This window comes from Protomyctophum bolini, assembly GCF_963924005.1.
Source record: "Protomyctophum bolini genome assembly, chromosome: 23".
NCBI lineage: Eukaryota > Metazoa > Chordata > Actinopteri > Myctophiformes > Myctophidae > Protomyctophum > Protomyctophum bolini.
In genome coordinates, this window is record NC_137884.1 from 24,328,283 (window position 1) to 24,348,455 (window position 20,173).

Consider the following 20,173-nt stretch of genomic DNA (forward strand, 5'->3'; position numbering starts at 1 on the left):
GTGTCACTGCTGACTGGCTGAGTGGGAGGACAGAGATGTGCAATGTGTTCAGGCTTGTTTGCAAATCAGCACAGTTCTGTTCTGGGCTCGGTGAACACAGTTCTGGGCTCGGTGAACACAGTTCTGGGCTCGGTGAACACAGTTCTGGGCTCGGTGAACACAGTTCTGGGCTCTGTGAACACAGTTCTGGGCTCGGTGAACACAATTCTGGGCTCTGTGAACACAGTTCTGGGCTCTGTGAACACAGTTCTGGGCTCGGTGAACACAGTTCTGGACTCGGTGAACACAGTTCTGGGCTCGGTGAACACAGTTCTGGGCTCGGTGAACACAGTTCTGGGCTCGGTGAACACAGTTCTGGGCTCTGTGAACACAGTTCTGGGCTCTGTGAACACAGTTCTGGGCCCTGTGAACACAGTTCTGGACTCGGTGAACACAGTTCTGGGCTCGGTGTACACAGTTCTGGGCTCTGTGAACACAGTTCTGGGCTCTGTGAACACAGTTCTGGACTCGGTGAACACAGTTCTGGGCTCGGTGAACACTAGAGTTGCTAACTAGGGCTGTGAATCTTTGGGTGTCCCATGATTCCTTTCCATTCTGATTCTTGGGGTCATGATTCGATTCAAAATCGAAATCGATTCTCAATCCCAAAAACGATTAATTTTTTTTTCAAAAGCATATTTTTTTCCAGATTCAAAACTATTCTCTATTCAAAATGATTCTCGATTCAATACATAGGATTTCATCACAATCTACTCCAGCCAACTGAAGTGACTACGATTACTACTACTTTGGGTGTCCCATGATTCCAATCCATTCTGATTCTTGGGGTCACGATTCGATTCAAAATCAAAAACAATTTAAATCTAATTCAAAAGCATTTTTTTTTCCAGATTCAAAACTATTCTCTATTCAAAATGATTCTCGAAAATATGTTTGTACTGCCAGAGTTCTTATGCAAATGAAGTATTGCCTCTTTTCTTTTTACTTAAAATGGCTCTTGTCGCAACACATGCCTGAGTCTCAGACACACACACACACACACACACACACACACACACACACACACACACACACACACACAAACAATTGATTGATTGATTGATTGATTGATTGATTGATTGATTGATTGAAGTATTTATTAACAGTATGCAGAATACGTACAATTCAAGCACAACTCGATACAAAAACTGTTAATAGTGGACGACACAGTAAAGCATTACACTTGTTTACAACAATAGGGTCCCCCCTTTTCAATACATACAGGCCATACTGTAGGTGATGTTTGTTGTTCAGAACTGCATCACACACAGTATTTCCTGCTGTATCAATAACGTTGTCCTCTGATACGCATACTGTATGCAATGTGTTTTTGTCAACTTGCATGCTCGTCCATTGGTGTTTTTATGCATTGGTGCACATGTTGTTAACCCATTCTGACCTGAGATCAGATTCATACGAGGTTTCCACTGGACACACACACTGGTCTGATGAACCCATTCTGACCTGAGATCAGATTCTAAAAATGTCAGTCGCTCTTCGATTTTTCAAAAATAGCAGACCTACAAGCTCGTAGCGCGCCACTCGGTGGCGCGCTATGAGCTTGTAGATCTGCTATTTTTCAATAGCTAAAGCATAACATGATGCTAACACCAAAATGTGTTCCCGTTCAGAATGGGTTAATGTGTTTTTTAGGGTTATTTTTCAAGTTACTTAACAGTACAACGTCCTACAAGGTAACAAAAGCGTGAAGAAAAAAGGAGTAACGGAGCATTTAGACCAAAATACGTATTCATTTTGGCTAACAAAACCGTCGTTCTACTAAAGTACAAATAATGGTATAGAACTGCAAATCATAGAATGCACATTCACTTTATCACAATATATATACAGTATGACAGGGGTATAGGCAACCTTTGGCACTGGTGCCAACCTTGGCACAAAGGAGGGTGATCACTGGCACACTGGCATAATAAAAAAAAGACAATTACCGGTAAATAAACAATTAAGAAATGTAGTCAAATAAATGAATTCACTCATATTTGTATGTAAATTACATCCTGCACATCATTCTACATTAATTAAAACTCTGAACTCTGACTGGGGGAGGGAGATAGGAGGCCTATGCTCTGAGTCTGATGATCATTATAACAATGTGAAATAATATTTAACAAGGGGAAAGGTTATATTCGTGCACAATCAAAACATGTTGGAATTGTGGTGTGGTGTCATTAAAGTGACACACTGACTATCTATAGAAACTAAAAACATGGCACTTTGTTTCAAAAAGGTTGCAGACCCCTGCAGTATGATATCTCTGAAAAGGCATGTCGTGGAGACATTTTATCACGATGCGATATTTATCACCATATCGCCCTGCACCCCTACCATGCAGTTCCCAAGGACCCCCAGGTTAATATGTATTTTATTTGGCCCACGACCCCCATCGGAAAATATTTTTATAAAATATTTCTATTTTATAAATATTTTGTTTATTATGCTTGTAGGTCTGCTATTTTTAAAAAATCGTGAAAATGTGGTGCAAAATCTTTGAATAAATATTCTTTCAGAGTGAACGTTTTTAACTCAAATCTTTGCTTTTGGGAGGGGGGGGGGGGTCCCTGGAACTACATATTTTCAGATGGGGTTCGGTGGCCAAATACTATATATTTTTGGGGGTCCTTGACATGAAACTGTTTGAGAACCACTGACATAGAAACATGGGTTTTTCAGAAAACTGTCAGGATTTAGAAGAAATTTGTAGAATCAGGTCTAAATTAAATGAACTCTGAGGAGAGATACAAGTCTGTATCAAACGGGAGACCGTGGGCTAATTAATGCATATCCAACTGGAGGTCCTTGAAATGAAAAGGGTTGAGAATCAGTCTACACAGCTGCTCTGGTCTGGAAATCACTGGAAGTCCATCGCCACAGCTATGCTTGTTCACCCGCTTCCCTCTCTCTCTGTGTCTCTGTCTCTCTCTCTCTCTCTCTCTCTCTCACTCTCACTCTCACTCTCACTCTCTTTCTTTCTCTCTCTCTCTCTCTCACTCTCACTCTCACTCTCACTCTCACTCTCACTCTCTTTCTTTCTCTCTCTCTCTCTCTCTCTCTCTCTCTCTCTCTCTCTCTCTCTCCCCCTCTCTCTCTCTCTCTCTCTCTCTCTCTCTCTCTCTCTCTCTCTCCAGGGATCCAGTGGATTCCAGATGATAATGGGGTCGTGACCTTTGACTGCAGGAACAGGAACTGGTAAGACACGCCAGTGGCGTATCCAGGAATTATACGTTTTGGGCAGGCAAGATGTGTTAGTTGTCGCTACAATCAGTAGCACTAAAGGTTTTCAAAGACATATACCTGCCAGACGAGGAGGATACAAAGAGATATACCTGCCAGACAGTAGGATACAGAGATATACCTGCCAGCCAGTAGGATACAAAGAGATATACCTGCCAGACAGTAGGATACAAAGAGATATACCTGCCAGACAGTAGGATACAGAGATATACCTGCCAGCCAGTAGGATACAAAGAGATATACCTGCCAGACAGTAGGATACAAAGAGATATACCTGCCAGACAGTAGGATACAAAGAGATATACCTGCCAGACAGTAGGATACAAAGGCTGAAAGGCATGCATTTACATTCCAACGGGTGATTGAGGGTCGCGCTCTACCACAACGGCCCATCAGCTGTCCATTAATAGTTCTCAGGTCTTGTTTTTGTCCTCTTTTCTTTCTCATTGTATGGATTTTGTTGCCAGGCCAGAAATGGATTTGGACAGGCGGACGCCTGCCCTCGCCTTATTGTAGATACGCCTCTGAGACACGCTTCCTATTCGTTCATTCACTCCACTGACCAATCACCTCTGTTCATTCACTCTGACCAATCACCTTCCTCTTTAGCCCCAAACAAAATGAAGGCTTCAATTGTTTCCACGACAATAGATTTGCTTTCTAGTAATGTGCTTCTCAAAAGAGAGAGGGAGAGGGAGAGGAAGGGAGGGGGAGAGAGAGAGGGAGGGAGGGAGGGGGAGAGAGAGAGAGAAGGAGGAAGAGAGAGAGAGGAGGAGGAAGAAGAGAGAGAGAGGAGGAGGAGGAAGAGAGAGAGAGGAGGAGGAAGAGAGAGAGAGGAGAAGGAGAGCAGAGGCTAATGAGGGCAGGACTGTTGGGAGGAGGACAGTGCGGGCGGGAGGGGGGGGCGGGGGGTAAATCTCATTAACGTTAACGAACTTGGAACTCTGGAGGAAGAGAATAAAGGGATGAGACAATAGAGAGAGGGAAGGAATGACAGGTCGAGGTTTGACCTCGACCTGCCTCACATTTCAACTCGTAACTGTCCTCTCTCTATCTCTCTCTCTCTCTCCTTTCTCCCATAAATGCTTTAAAAGTGGTATCCCAGAGACTACGTGTCACTGTAGCACCGCTCAGTGTTGGTTGGGAGGAGTTAACTTTTTTTTTTTAAATATATGTTTATTGGTAGTAGGCATCAACAATTTAGTACAGTTTGAACATACAATTTTTTTTTCTCCCTCACCCCATCCCTCCCCCCAGTTATCGTCATCATTAAAACAATATAAAGACATAACATTAATAATTGAGTACAGACATACAAAAACAAACATACATTACATACAGACATGTGATATAAACAGTAGGATACAAAAATAATAATTTAGGTACAGATAACAAAAACAATATAAATAACAAAAAATAAAATAAAATAAAACAAAATAAATACAATTATGAGTTGGGTTATTCAAATTCAAAAGATAGTCACAAGTTGTTGGAAAAGATTGTGTTTGGAACGTTGTCATACATCACCCTCTATACACAGTTCTATTATTATGAGAAAGCAAAAAAAAAACACATAGTATCGATTCAATTAGTCTGTCGGAAGTACTCTCAGATTCTCAAAGTAGGTAATAAATGGTTGCCAGTTAGAAAAGAACCTTTCTGTTGAATCTCTAATTGTAAACTTAATTTTTTCCAATTTTAAAAATCCCATAATATCCTTAAGCCACATAGCTATAGAAGGGGAAGTTGGGGATTTCCATCCTAACAATATTCTACGTCTTGCTATCAGTGTGGCAAATGCTACCATATCAGACTGTTTCTGGGTTAGAAGTTCAAAATCTGGTGGTACCCCAAAAATAGCGATATGGGGGAGGAGTTAACTTGAGACTGGCTCACCGCTCCACGTCCTCCCAGTCCTCCCAGTCCCAGTAGAATGAGTGGGACTGACAACACAGATCTATGTGTGGGGAGGAATCAATTGGCACAACTAAGGGCCTATTCATAATCTGTATTTTCGGTGAGCTGACCACCGCTGACCACCGCAAAATAACATTGAGCAGTGGTGAGTAAAAACAGAGAGAAGGGCTGGAGCGGTGGCGGTGGTTTGCTCTTCACCGCTCGTGACGTCATGTTGTAGTTCGGTGGTCACCTAACCACCGGATAGCACAGAGAGAGAGAGAGAGAGAGAGAGACAGAGAGAGCACAGCCTGTGCTCTGTGGGCAGCCAGGTTTGTCTCCACAGTATGTCTGCCTCTCTATGGCCAGGGTGTGCTCACTGAGTCTGAACAATCTCTCTCTCTCTCTCTCCCTCCCTCCCTCCCTCTCCCTCTCTCTCTCTCTCTCTCTCTCTCTCTCTCTCTCTCTCCCTCCCTCTCTCTGTCTCTCCCCCTCTCTCTCTCTCTCCCCCCCCCTCTCTCTCTCTCTCTCCCTCTCCCTCTCTCCCTCCCCCCCCCCCTCCCTCCCTCTCTCTCCAGGTACATCCAGGCTGCCACCAGTCCTAAGGATGTGGTGATAGTGGTGGATGTGAGTGGAAGCATGAAGGGCCTGAGGCTGAGCATCGCCAAACACACCATCAACACCATCCTGGACACCCTGGGAGAGAACGACTTCGTTAACGTCATCGCTGTGAGGCGCACGCACGCACGCACGCACGCACGCACGCACGCACGCACGCACGCACACACGCACACACAATCACGTGCGAGGTGGTCTCACGACCTCATCAGCATGAGTTGGAGATTAACACACTCTGACTCACACAAACGCATGCGCACGCACACACACAAACACACACACACACACACACACACACACTGACACACACACACACACACACACACACACACACACACACACACACACACACACAATGCAACAGACATTCACAAAAGGCTCTCATAAGAAATGAAAGGTGATTGTGTCCCCTGGTGTTTAACATTGATGATATCACCCAGTTGATTTTCTGATGTGTTTATCAGTGCGTTGTAATAAGCCTGCTTTAGACACCAGCACACATGTTGGCTTTCATAATCCTCTTAACTGTTCCAACTGTTCAACACTACAGACAGGGCAGTGATGGCAGATCGAAGGTTACATACACATACACACACTGTACACATACACATACTGTACACATACACATAGTTACTGGTAGGTTTCTGAACTGCCCACAGCCCTCCCGTGAGACACAGACAGACCGAGTAGAAAACAATTGTGGCATCCGCTCCGTTGGTGAGGTGACCGCCGCTCCGGTGGTGAGGTGACCACCGCTCCGGTGGTGAGGTGACCACCGCTCCGGTGGTGAGGTGACCACCGCTCCGGTGGTGAGGTGACCACCGGAGCTGTAATAACGTGGAGCGGTGGTGAGTAAAATCAGAGAGAAGGGCTGGGGCGGTGGCGGTGGTTTGCTCTTCACCGCGGCTCAGTGACGTCATGTTGTAGTTCGGTGGTCACCTCAGTGACGTCATGTTGTAGTTCGGTGGTCACCTCAGTGACGTCATGTTGTCGTTCGGCGGTCACCTCACCACCGAAAATCCAGACTATGAATTAGCCTTAAGTTCCATTGTTAAATGGACCCCTAACCAAAGTACGCCCGGGGGTTATTTTTGGATGACGTCCCAACCGGAAATAACATTGAAAGTCCAGTGCAGTCGACTGATTGGCTACTGTTCTTGTGTCCAGTACACTGATTGGCTACTGTTCTTGTCTCCAGTACACTGATTGGCTACTGTTCTTGTCTCCAGTACAGTGATTGGCTACTGTTCTTGTCTCCAGTACACTGATTGGCTACTGTTCTTGTCTCCAGTACACTGATTGGCTACTGTTCTTGTCTCCAGTACAGTGACTATGTGCGCTATGTGGAGCCGTGCTTCAAAGGAATCCTGGTACAAGCTGACCTGGATAATAGAGAGGTATTACACACGCACGCACGCACTCACGCACACACACACACACACACACACACACACACACACACACACACACACGCACACAAGCACTTCTCTTTTCTCCTTTCGCAAGGAGAAATAATAGATCACTTAACCTCCATCAACCTGTTAATTATCTGACTTAATTCAATGTGTCGTGTGTGTGTGTGTGTGTGTGTGTGTGTGTGTGTGTGTGTGTGTGTGTGTGTGTGTGTGTGTGTGTGTGTGTGTGTGTGTGTGTGTGTGTGTGTGTGTGTGTGTGTGTGTGTGTGTGTGTGTGTGTGTGTGTGTGTGTGTGTGTGATGTGATGGGGGTTTTCTGATTGTCTGTGTGCGCAGATGTTATTGTTCTTATAAACAAAGTACAAACACACTCAATCCTGACAGGTTTCTGAAAAACCCATATTTCTACGTCAGTGGTTTTCAAAAATATTTCATGTCAAGGACCCCTAAAAATTATATGTGTATTATTATACGCCGACCCTCATCTGAAAATATGTTGTTCCAGGGACCTCCATCCCAGAAGCAAAGATTTGAGTTAAAAACGTTCGCTCTGAAAGAATATATGATCAAAGATTTGAGGCACATTTTCAGGATTAAAAAAAAAAAAAATAGCAGATCTACAAGCTCTGAGCTATGAGCTTGTAGATCTGCTATTTTCCAATAGCTATAAACTATAACATAATGCTTAAAACACCAAAAGGGGTTCCCGTCCAGAATGGGTTTTAAAAACCAACTACGCTAAGCATGTTTCGGACTTATCGTTCAACCTGTTGGTCTTTCTTTGTTGTTACTGTCATGTTTAATCTCTCAAGACAGATTCAGCAGCCAATGCCATTTTTTTATGCCGATAGGTCCCCACCGATTGTGGCTGGCAATATTTATATTTAACAGCCATTGGGCTTTTAATCGGCCAGTGGCCTTCATATGCACACTAATGGAGACATCGAGAAATGTTCCCCCTATACCTCAGAATAGGGATGCTTGGTTTAAGCCTGCATTGTGAGGTGTAAAGGTATAATCTCACTCTCCCTCTCTCTCTCTCTCTCTGTCTCTCTCTCTCTCCCCAGCATTTTAAACTCTTGGTAGAGGAGCTCCACGTCAAAGGAGAAGGGAGGGTCAAAAAGGCAATGAAGGAATCCTTCAAAATCCTTAATGAGGTTTGTCCCTCCTCACCACCATTACAAACTACAACTATACACATATTTTTATTATATTGCTTCGTTTTTACCCATTATTCCCCCTGATTCTAGTCGTTGCTATGCCAAGTGATTCCTCACCACGTTCATTGTGTTGTCACTGCTGTCTGTCTGTGTGTCTGTGCTGCAGGCGGCAGCATTGGGACAAGGCAGTCTGTGCAACCAGGCCATCATGTTGATAACTGACGGAGCGATGGAGGACTTTCAAGAAGTCTTTGAAGAATTAAACTGGCCAGAGAGACGGGTATGCACACACACACACACGCACGCACACACACACACACACACACACACACACACACACACATGCACGCACGCACGCACGCACGCACGCACGTACACACACAACAGCTTGAACACACGTCCTCATTTCTTTTCTCTCTCTATCTCCAGGTGCGAGTGTTCACGTATCTGATTGGTCGAGAGATGACCTTTGTTGACAACGTGAAATGGATCGCCTGCAACAACAAAGGTAAACGGGAAGAGCACGTACAGTAGATGGAAGAGGACGTATACAGTAGATGGAATTGATCAGCCTTTTAAAGGAGGATTCCGTTGCCATCGGAAAGCAACCTTGCATCTCCATATTTAAACTTTTTATGTATTTTAGAACGTATGCATTCATCAAAATACTAATTCATCACAGTGTTGTATGATGAATTAGTGTTTCAAGTTGTGACATTAGCAGATCTTACTGTATAAGCTCTGAGCTTGTTGTTACTGTTTTAAACATAATGGTTTTGGACATACTGTACTATAGGTTTCCAACCCGCCAGCCACGACTTCTACATTTATGCTTTCTGTGTCGTTCATGAATTCATTATTTTTGGCCCGTTTGTGTTTTGGTGAGGCGCTGCCCTCTGGTGGGTCACATTGCGTCCTGCAGGGATCAGACAGGAGCCTAGTGCCTTTATGTCATAACAGAGCATCACACTAACTACATACATGACTTACACCTGTGTGTGTGTGTGTGTGTGTGTGTGTGTGTGTGTGTGTGTGTGTGTGTGTGTGTGTGTTGCAGGTTACTACACACATGTCTCCACTCTCGCAGACGTCCAGGAGAATGTAATGGAATACCTCCATGTCCTCAGTCGACCAATGGTCATCAACCATGACCATGACATCATCTGGACTGAAGCTTATATGGACATGGTGGTCAGTGCGCTCTGTCTGTCTGTCTGTCTGTCTGTCTGTCTTCCATCATACTTCCTTACTGTCATCTCATATTGATCTTCATTCTCTTTTCCCCTCCATGTTAAGTTGCCATCCACAAAAGAGGTAAACAGTACTGTAGCTACGTTTAGAAACACAACCTTTCACTTCTGCATATAGTACTATAGATTATAGACACAGTGTACAGTAATGCAGATTATGTAGTGTACAGTAGTATCTAGATTGGATGTGTTTCCTATGCTGCTCTCCATCCATAAGCATTGATCAGCAGTTGTGTTGCGGAGGTAGGAGTTCCAGTAGAGACTCAGTAGACGCACGCACACCGGGTGTTTTTGATGAATCTATCATGGTTAAAATGGAGGTTGAAGGTACAATGGGTTTGTAGAGGAATGGTGTGGGGCAGCTAAAATGAATATCAAATATATAAATACTGAATCAAGCGACTTAAAAAACTGTCTGGGGTGGTGTTCACAAAAGCCTGAGTGGACCAAAGGTTTTTTTTTTAAGTGAAATATCCCTTCAATGTTCATTTCCTACTTGTGTTCAGCAGTAGGAAAGCTTACCGTAGCTTACCTCAGCTTACCGTATAGCTTGCCGTAGCTTGCCACTTGTTCTAGACCGAACTTTTACTTCCTTAACCTTGCTTACTGTAGCTATTTGGTAGCAGATGGAGCGTCTTTAACTAAAAAATACTACTAGGTAACCTACTGGCTACTACTAACTAAACCCTAGTTAGATTTAGGTGTGCCAATATTGACAATACTAATCACTTTTGTACCCTAGCATTTGGCACCCTCAGTGGCCTAGGTGGTAGAGCAACGCTTTGGGAAGTGGAAGGTTCCTGCAGGTTTGATCCCTGGCTCCTCCTATCCTGGCTCCATGCTGAAGTGTCCTTGAGCAAGCCACCGAACTTCACCCGCTGTGCAATAGCTGCCCACTGCTGCTAATAGCTAATACTATTGGTAAATGCAGAGGTCAAATTAAATTCCGGGTATGTGCAAATTAACGCAACAAAACACCTAAAGGTGGACACTTTTATTTGTCATCATTATTGTGATGATCACAGTCTGGCACACCTACATCTAACACCCTCCGTTACTTTGATTTGCTGCAGCTGTGTGTTGCTTGCATCTCATCAGTGTAGCAAGGTCAGCCCGGCCATCTAGATTCATCATAAGCGTTAGATTGGCATAACAACCTTGTGAAAGGGTTTTCATTCAACCTTAATCATTTGATGTGTGAGTAGCATAAATCTCCCTGCTTATAATCGTGTGTGTGTGTGTGTGTGTGTGTGTGTGTGTGTGTGTGTGTGTGTGTGTGTGTGTGTGTGTGTGTGTGTGTGTGTGTGTGTGTGTGTGTGTGTGTGTGTGTGTGTGTGTGTGTGTCTGTGTCTGCTTGTGTGCCTGTGTCTGTGCGTGTGTGCGTGTGTGTCTGTTTGTGCGTGCGTGCGTGCGTGTATTCAGTTGTTTAACACTCAGGCCCAGAGTTTACTGCTGATGACATCAGTAGCCATGCCCGTCTTCAGCAGGAAAAAAGAGACGGTAAGGAATAGTTTTTTCACTGTTATTTTGTTTTAAACCATTTTGACCTGAGGACGATTCTACAAAATGTCTTCTAAATGTTTCTATGTCAGTCAAGGACCCCCAAAAATATCTGGATTTGGCCGCCGACCCCCATCTGAAAATACTAGGGACCCCCCCGGAAGCAACAATTTTAGTTAAAAACATTATACCGTATATATATTTTTTTTCACCACATTTTCACGATTTTTCAAAAATAGCAGACCTACAAGCTCGTAGAGTGCCGCGCTGTGAGAAATATATTTATTTTTTAAATCTGCCTAACGACGATGTCACACTGGTGAACGAACGGGTTTTCTGAACTGCCCCGCAGCCTTCCTATGAGGCACAGAGTAGAACAAAATTGTGGGAATTTTATCATGAGCATTATTGAGGAGGACCAATCAAGTCAAGTCAAGTCAAGTCACCTTTATTTATATAGCACATTTAAAAACAACAGAAGTTGACCCAAAGTGCTTTCCATATAAAAATTACATCATAAAAATACAAACGTTTAGCAATACTTCATATAAGAAAAATACAATATTACAACATTTAAAGAGCATGAAACAACAAAAAAAAGCCTACTGATTACAAAAAGGTTTAAAACATTTACAGGACTAGGTAGCTGTGAAAATGCATGGCGGATAAAAAATTAGGGCTAAAACAAGTTAAAAGGTGGCCGGTTTAGGAGGAGCAGCTGTCAGATGCTGCTGGACGCCAGCGCATGCGCAAATCAGGCGCATGTCCGATCAGAGAGAATCACACACACACACACACACACACACACACACACACACACACTCAGGTCAGGACACTCACAATCAGGTGTGTGACACTGTTGTGCGTCAAGTGTGTGACAGTGGCCTTGTGGTTAGAGAGTGTCCGCCCTGAAACTGGGAGGTCGGGGGTTCGATCCCCGGCCGGGTCATACCAAAGACTGTAAAAAATCACACCTGTGTGAACCAAGTGGCGCAACTCCCCTCTCTCTCTCTCTCTCTCTCTCTCTGCTCCGTTAGATTAGCTTTATTATGGATCGCACATGCGCGCTGCCGTCCACCTCCCATTATACAGGCATGCGCACACCACTCGTGCTCATTGACGTACGTACCAAACAGGTACACGGACATTGCTGGATGTAGAAGTGGTTGCACCACTTAAAAATGGGACCCAGTGCCTCCCTGCTTGGCACTCAGCATCAATGGGTTGGATTGGGGGGTCAAATCAACTAATGATTCCCGAGGGCAGCGCACGCTGTGGGTCAAATGCGGAGAACAAATGTCACTGCGTCACACACAACGCGTGTGACTAATCGTACGACTTTGACTTTGACATTGTGTTGTGCGTTGTGTGGTTGTAGTTATCTCATGGCATCCTGCTGGGCGTGGTCGGGACTGATGTGGCGTTGAAAGAACTGATGAGACTGGCCCCGAGATATCAGGTACTGTATGTACTGTACACACACACACACACACACACACACACACACACACACACGCACGCACGCATACATTTAACACCTTTATTTGCATTCACATTTTACAAGGAATTTCTTGAACACAAACAATAGTGGATGCGCAAACTTGAAAAGAAACTCTACCACAAGTGCTTCAGGATACAGATCACGGGTACAGAAAGCATCGCCTTCTCCATATATGGCGACTGCCAATTATTGCAGACACTGAACATAATTTTGCCGATGCCTTAATCAGCTCTCGGCTTGGGCATGCCTGCAATCTGCAGGCCCCTCACGACTGATTTGTGGACATTACCGAGGCTTCCAAATATGAACACAAGTAGTTTACATCTGTAGCCAAGCTGTATAATAGCATCCTTAAGACGCTGGTACTTAAGCACCTTGGTAAGGAATGCCTCTTCCAGACTGTGGTCAAATGTACATGCCACTTCCAAAATGGTCACTTCTCTACTGTCCTCATCACACACACACATGCACATGCACACACGCACGCGCACGCGCGCACACACACACACACGCACGCACGCACGCACGCACACGCACACACAAACAATTGAACTGCTGCTGACTGATGCAGATTGATGATGTAAAGTGTTGTCTTCTCAGCTCGGTGTCCATGGTTACGCCTTCCTGAATACCAACAATGGATACATCCTGTCTCACCCTGACCTTCGACCTTTGGTAACGACACAATACGTGTAGTCTCACGTAGACGTAGCCATATATATATTATCATATGATCAGGGACCAATGAATGGGAAACTACTAGGAGGTGGTTCTTCGTATCAGGGTGGTATCAGGATTGGCTATTGTATACGCTAGGTAAAAAGCCCCCCTCGGCATGGAATAACTTCTGTGACTGTAATAATTTAGGCTTCTAAATAGAAACATAGGTTTTCTGAAAAACCTATGTTTCTATGTCAGTGTTTCTCAAACTATTTCATGTCAAGGACCCCTAGGGATTATACGTGTATTTGGCCGCGGACCACTATCTCAAAAATGATGTTGTTCGTTTAAAAACGTTTTCTGTTTGAATACAGTATATATTCAAAGATTTGCACCACATTTTCACGATTCTTAAAAAATAAAGCTTGTAGATCTGCTATTTTTCAATAGCTAAAGAATAACATAATGCTTAAAAGAAACACCAAAAGGGGTTCCCGTCCAGAATGCGATGCATTTGTTTCAACCTAGGACAACCTATAGGACCTAAGGACATAGCAGCGTGGAAAAGTCTCCTTGTTTTTAGTTACAGAAGCCTGTGCATGTTTGCTTTTAAATTGCTTTATTCTGTATATAAATTGTGTTTTTCATTGTGCTGTCCCTCTCGTAAAAGACATGTTATATCTGATATGTATTCCTGTGTGTGTGACAGTATAGGGACGGTAAAAGAGATGTTATATCTGATATGTATTCCTGTGTGTGTGACAGTACAGGGACGGTAAAAGATATGTTATATCTGATATGTATTTCTGTGTGTGTGTGTGACAGTACAGGGACGGTAAAAGATATGTTATATCTGATATGTATTTCTGTGTGTGTGACAGTATAGGGACTGTAAAAGAGATGTTATATCTGATATGTATTTCTGTGAGACTCACAGAAATACATATCAGATATAACACTCACAGTGTGAGTGTGACAGTATAGGGACGGTAAAAGATATATCTGATATATGTATTTCTGTGTGTGTGACAGTACAGGGACGGGAAGACGTTGAAACCAAAGCCAAACTACAACAGTGTTGACCTGTTGGAGGTGGAGTGGGAGGATGTGGACGAGGAGGTGAGTTGCATGCTGGGAAAGATGTACTCACATTTTGTACTTAAAGACTGCATGTGCCGTGACTTTTTCAGTTTTCTATACTATATGGAGTTAACATTATACTCTAATAGACCCCCAGGTGTGGTTATAATAATATTCAAAATATGTCTTCGCTGTGTATTTTTGGTTTCTTCCTGAAAGAAGAAACCAAAACTTGTGAAATGCTACATTCTGCATAGTGAGCACTTTTACTATTGGTACCAATAGTAAAAGTGTGTGTGTGTGTGTGTGTGTGTGTGTGTGTGTGTGTGTGTGTGTGTGTGCGCGTGTGTGTGTGTGTCTGTGTCTCTGTGTGTGTGTGTGTGTGTGTGTGTGTGTGTGTCTGTGTTTCAGCTAAGGACAGCCATGGTGAAAGGACAGACGGGGACAATGTCTCTGGATGTCAGGGCATCCGTAGACAAAGGGGTGAGTGGGGATTCAAACCGTCAACCTCTTTGTATTCAATCTCTCAACTATGACTATAGTTTGCACATGCATGGTTTTCCCAGCAGGACACGCCCCCCTCATCTAGACTGAGTGGCAAAACCTTGAGCAGCATGTTGGAGTGTTGGAGTTTGGAAGCGCTCGTTGGAAATCACTCCACCGTCCTGCCGTACCACCTGTTTCTAAATGTCACATAATGCAGGAGGCAGCGAAATGTTGTGTTATTGAAAACAAGCACTTCCAAACTCTGACACTTCTTGACAGAAAGTAGCTCATAACGTTTCTATGGTGGATTTTATGAAACAAAAACTTTGCAGATAGAAAGAGGATAATTTAAGCTTTTCGTTCATCTGCAATGTTGGTGAGTTTAACATTGTTTAATGCAATCAGACAGGACTTTTCTGTGTGGATGAATGGGCTGTCGAGGCCAGAAAGTAGTTTTTTGCCACTCAGTGGGCGTTCCCGCATAACTTCCAGGTACGATGATGTCACGCGCATACCCTCTATTCTAATTTCTGTCTGTCTGTCTGTCTGTCTGTCTGTCTGCCTGTCTGCCTGTCTGCCTGTGCCTGGACAGAGGAGGGTCATGTTTCTGAAGAATGATTATTTCTACACTGTCATCAATGAGACTCCATTCAGGTGAGTTCAGTTTCACTGCAATACTAGTCATCTGGACTTTGTACATTGTTCATTTCAAGTCTGATAGCATTAGGCCACTGACCTAGCCTAGCATAGCATTTGATAACATTAGGCCACTGACCTAGCCTAGCATAGCATTTGATAACATTAGGCCACTGACCTAGCCTAGCATTTGATAGCATTAGGCCACTGACCTAGCCTATAGCTCCACCCCTGAATCGCTAGCCTGGTGGCATTATTGAGTGGCTACCATAATAGGGCCCCAATCTACACTGTAAATCGTCGTTGTTCATTAAACTCTCAGAGTGTACGTTTGTATTGCAGTCAATAAAGGTCCATTTTAGACCCCTCAGTGTTCTAAAGTTGCAGTGTGTGTGTGTGTGTGTGTGTGTGTGTGTGTGTGCGTGTGCGTGTGCGTGCGCGCGTGTGTGTGTAGTTTGGGTGTGGTTCTAACCAGAGGACACGGGGAGTATATCTTCAGAGGGAACGTGTCGGTAGAGGACGGTGAGTACACTAGAAATCGCCTAAATCTTCTCAGTTTTTGTACTTTACACTCGCAACACATTCTCACGTCATGAATGTCTGTCTGTCTGTCTGTCTGTCTGTCTGTCTGTCTGTCTGTCTGTCTGTCTGTCTGTCTGTCTGTCTGTCTGTCTGTCTGTCTGTCCGTCCGTCCAGGTCTTCATGACTTACTGGCTCCAGACCTGACTCTCGCTGAAGAGTGGTGAGTACAAGGATGGAAAACACCTGTGTGTGTGTGTGTGTGTGTGTGTGTGTGTGACTGTGTGTGTGTGTGTGTGTGCATCCGTGCATCTTCGTGTTTTAATGTTTGTGTGTGTGTGTGTGTGTGTGTGTGTGTGTGTGTGTGTGTGTGTGTGTGTGTGTGTGTGTGTGTGTGTGTGCGTGCGTCTATAGGACGTACTGTGAGACGGACATCGACCCTGAACATCGTAAACTGTCTCAGCTCCAGGCTGTGACCAGCTTTCTGACCGGGAAAGACAAGGCACTGGAATGTAAGTTATTCTGTAGTAATAATAATAACAACGAGGTCGCTTTGATCTTCAAGTGATTTTACACGCTGAAGGATGGACGTGGTGCAGTGTGGTGCACGAAAAAACCTTTTTTCACTGACTAAAACAAAACTATGATGACTAAAACTAAGACTAAATATACTGACAATTTCGTCAACAAATAAAAACTAGACTAAAATGTTAGGGAGGGACTAGTGGACAAGAGATCCAGTTTTACACAATGCGTCGCGCTGGGGGAGGCGGCCTTTTTTCCGACAGCATTCTAGCCGACGGGGCAGCGCTCCGCTCCGCAGCGGGGGGACATTCGCTGCGATGCGAAAAAGCGATGGTCCGACATGCGCTGCTCCCGTGCTTGCGGTTAGGGTTAGGTTAGGATTGAGGTTTCGGATCAATATGCTGTCGGAAAAAAGACCTGCACCCTGCGCTGCGATGCTTTGTGAGATTGTAGATCTAGAGAAGTGTAAAATCTGCCATTACAACATCATCGAGACCTCTCAAAACACATTTTATAGTCGACTAAATCAACTGCATATTTAGTCGACTAAAATCGTGTGACATTTAGTCGACTAAAACACTAGAACATTCCAGGTGACTAAAAATGTGACAAAAACTTAAATAGAAATTTGCTGCCAAAAACAACACTGATGTGGTGACCTTGTGTGATGTCATAATGCTGTTATGTCTAGCAGCAATGCAACTATTCATTTTTTGCTTAGCGATCATTCTGTCAATTACTTTTTCGAATAATCGAGAAGGACTTTTTTTTTCTTTTTTACTGTGATGATTGATGACTTAATATTAACGATTGATTATTCATTCACTTGTGGGTGGTGTCATTGGACTTGAGTTCTTGACCTTCATTGGTGTAACTTAGCCCTGCCTCTTCTTCTGATTGGTCTATATTTGATAGTTCCTATTTTTTTCTTTTCCAAGGTTTGTCATACAGACGTTTACAGGCAAACAAAATATTATTATAAATAATTGATTCAATGTTGTGTCATCAAGGTGATCGGGAGTTGATCAGACAGACCCTCTTTGACGCGGTGGTGACAGCTCCTATGGAGGCCTATTGGACAGCTATCATGCTCAACACATCAGGGTAACGCGCACACAGACACACACACACACACACACACACACACACACACACACACACACACACACACACACACACACACCGTGTTCACAGAAACACACACTAAATTGAGAATTTCATATTATTAATAAATTGTTCTCTCTCTCTCTCTTTCTCTCTCTCACTCCCTGAATCACGCACGCACGCACACACACACACACATACACACACACACAGTATGGATGAGGGAATGGAGACTGCGTTCCTGGGAACTCGCTCAGGCCTGATGCGGTGGCAGAGATATACCGGCATAGAGAAACGAACATCCAAGTAAGGCACCTCATATCACCCTGCTACTACCACCTCATATCACCCTGCTACTACCACCTCATATCACCCTGCTACTACCACCTCATATCACCCTGCTACTACCACCTCATATCACCCTGCTACTACCACCTCATATCACCCTGCTACTACCACCTCATATCACCCTGCTACTACCACCTCATATCACCCTGCTACTACCACCTCATATCACCCTGCTACTATACCACCTCATATCACCCTGCTACTACCACCTCATATCACCCTGCTACTACCACCTCATATCACCCTGCTACTACCACCTCATATCACCCTGCTACTACCCCCACCTCATATCACCCTGCTACTACCCCTACCTATAGTTTTTATCCCACGATTTTGTAACCCATTTTTCACCCCCTGTGTCAATTAGCTGTGTGTGTGTGTGTGTCCACAGGGCCTTCCTGACTCCGACAGACAAAGAGAACATCTTCACCCTGGACCATTTTCCTCTGTGGTACAGACGAGCTGCAGAGAACCCTCCTGGACAGTTCCTGTACTATGTACCTAGAGAAGATACCAGAGGTGATTACACACACACACACACACACACACAACCTGGTAACAACTTACTGCACCGCACTTTGGTGAGACTTGATGTGTTCAAATCATATCATGCAAGGTCATTATGATGAAGAACACTACAATTTTGCCCTGGAGTACAAGATGACTGTAGCTCCACCTGGTGGTCAGATAGAGATATACTGCGTCGTCCTGTATACAATGCTCTCTCTGGCACAGTGGGCTGAGCAATACTATTAAACTGTAAAAGAAACAAAGAATTCACCAGAATCTCTGAGTGCGGTGCTAAGGCACCACCAGAATGTACTGCTAGACTCGATTCAACAACACCTACAAATGTGACCAGATTTGACTGAGAGCCTTTCATCGTGCAAATTCCAGCTTTTCACCAGAGGAGAAAAACTTTATTTTTATCAGAAAAATGCGTCCAGTGTGCTACCCTACCCCTTATCTGCTGCAGTATGGCTGCTCACTGCTCCTCCAGTTATAGGATTGGTAATGCATCGCAGAGGATACATTTATCTGCTTCTCCAGTTATAGGATTGGTTAATGCATCGCAGAGGATACATTTATCTGCTCCTCCAGTTATAGGATTGGTTAATGCATCGCAGAGGATACATTTATCTGCTCCTCCAGTTATAGGATTGGTTAATGCATCGCAGAGGATACATTTATCTGTTCCTCCAGTTATAGGATTGGTTAATGCATCGCAGAGGATACATTTATCTGCTCCTCCAGTTATAGGATTGGTTAATGCATCGCAGAGGATACATTTATCTGCTCCTCCAGTTATAGGATTGGTTAATGCATCGCAGAGGATACATTTATCTGCTCCAGTTATAGGATTGGTTAAAGGGACACTTCACCCTTTTTGCAAAAAAATATATGTTAATTACGTTTAGGAGCTTTAGAACACTTTCCTGGGGGTCTTTATGTGTGTAATATGTGGTTTTAGATATTTTAGATTGTAGCAGTGAGCCTGTTGTCTCTGATGTCATGGACACTGGGCTCACTTCCTTCCTGGACTACATTGTCTCAGTAAGACAGCTCTCCCCCCTATCCACAAGGAGGAGCAGTGCACCAAAGAATTATGGGAATTGTAGTCCAGGAAGGTAGTGAGACCAGTGTCCATGACATCAGAGACAACAGGCTCACTGCTACAATCTAAAATATCTAAAACCACATATTACACACATAAATACCCCCAGGAAAGTGATCAAAAGCTTCTAAACGTCATTAACATATATTTTTTTGCAAAAAGGGTGAAGTGTCCCTTTAATGCATCGCAGAGGATACATTTCATGTATGTGCAAATATATACCGGGGGGAAAAAAGAGTGTGTGGGAACTATTCTATTTTTCATGAGCGCTAAATAAATTTGTAATAATTATTCCGTCAGAAGAGAGCGTTAGGAAAGCGTTAGAAGCAGAGAAAAACGCTCAGATATGTTACTTAACGTGTTTAGACCTGAGGACGATTCTCAGATGACAGTTTTCTGAAAAACCTCATGTTTTTTCTACGTGAGTCGTTCCCAAACATGTTCATGTCAAGGACCTCCAAACATATATTATATACCGGTATATGTATTATATATTATATACCGGTATATGTAATTGGCCACCGACCCCCGTCTGAAAGATGTTATTCCAGGAACCCCCCCAGAAGCAAA

At 43.9% G+C, this 20,173-nt stretch overlaps 1 protein-coding gene across 1 annotated transcript in view; it reads left to right on the plus strand.

The window, feature by feature from the left end:
• Positions 1–20,173, plus strand: part of LOC308310998 (voltage-dependent calcium channel subunit alpha-2/delta-4-like) — a gene marked incomplete at its 5' end in the record, with an annotated part of 106,893 nt that overhangs the window by 11,139 nt on the left and 75,581 nt on the right. Inside the window, 19 exons of the mRNA XM_080757491.1 lie at positions 3,186–3,246; positions 5,766–5,916; positions 7,128–7,202; positions 8,287–8,376; positions 8,546–8,659; positions 8,809–8,887; positions 9,437–9,570; positions 11,052–11,129; positions 12,508–12,588; positions 13,231–13,305; positions 14,323–14,409; positions 14,782–14,853; positions 15,449–15,510; positions 15,947–16,014; positions 16,189–16,234; positions 16,426–16,523; positions 17,547–17,640; positions 17,854–17,946; positions 18,380–18,507. Coding sequence (XP_080613617.1) covers positions 3,186–3,246; positions 5,766–5,916; positions 7,128–7,202; positions 8,287–8,376; positions 8,546–8,659; positions 8,809–8,887; positions 9,437–9,570; positions 11,052–11,129; positions 12,508–12,588; positions 13,231–13,305; positions 14,323–14,409; positions 14,782–14,853; positions 15,449–15,510; positions 15,947–16,014; positions 16,189–16,234; positions 16,426–16,523; positions 17,547–17,640; positions 17,854–17,946; positions 18,380–18,507 — 1,686 coding nt within the window. The remainder of the gene's footprint in view (positions 1–3,185; positions 3,247–5,765; positions 5,917–7,127; positions 7,203–8,286; positions 8,377–8,545; positions 8,660–8,808; positions 8,888–9,436; positions 9,571–11,051; positions 11,130–12,507; positions 12,589–13,230; positions 13,306–14,322; positions 14,410–14,781; positions 14,854–15,448; positions 15,511–15,946; positions 16,015–16,188; positions 16,235–16,425; positions 16,524–17,546; positions 17,641–17,853; positions 17,947–18,379; positions 18,508–20,173) is intronic.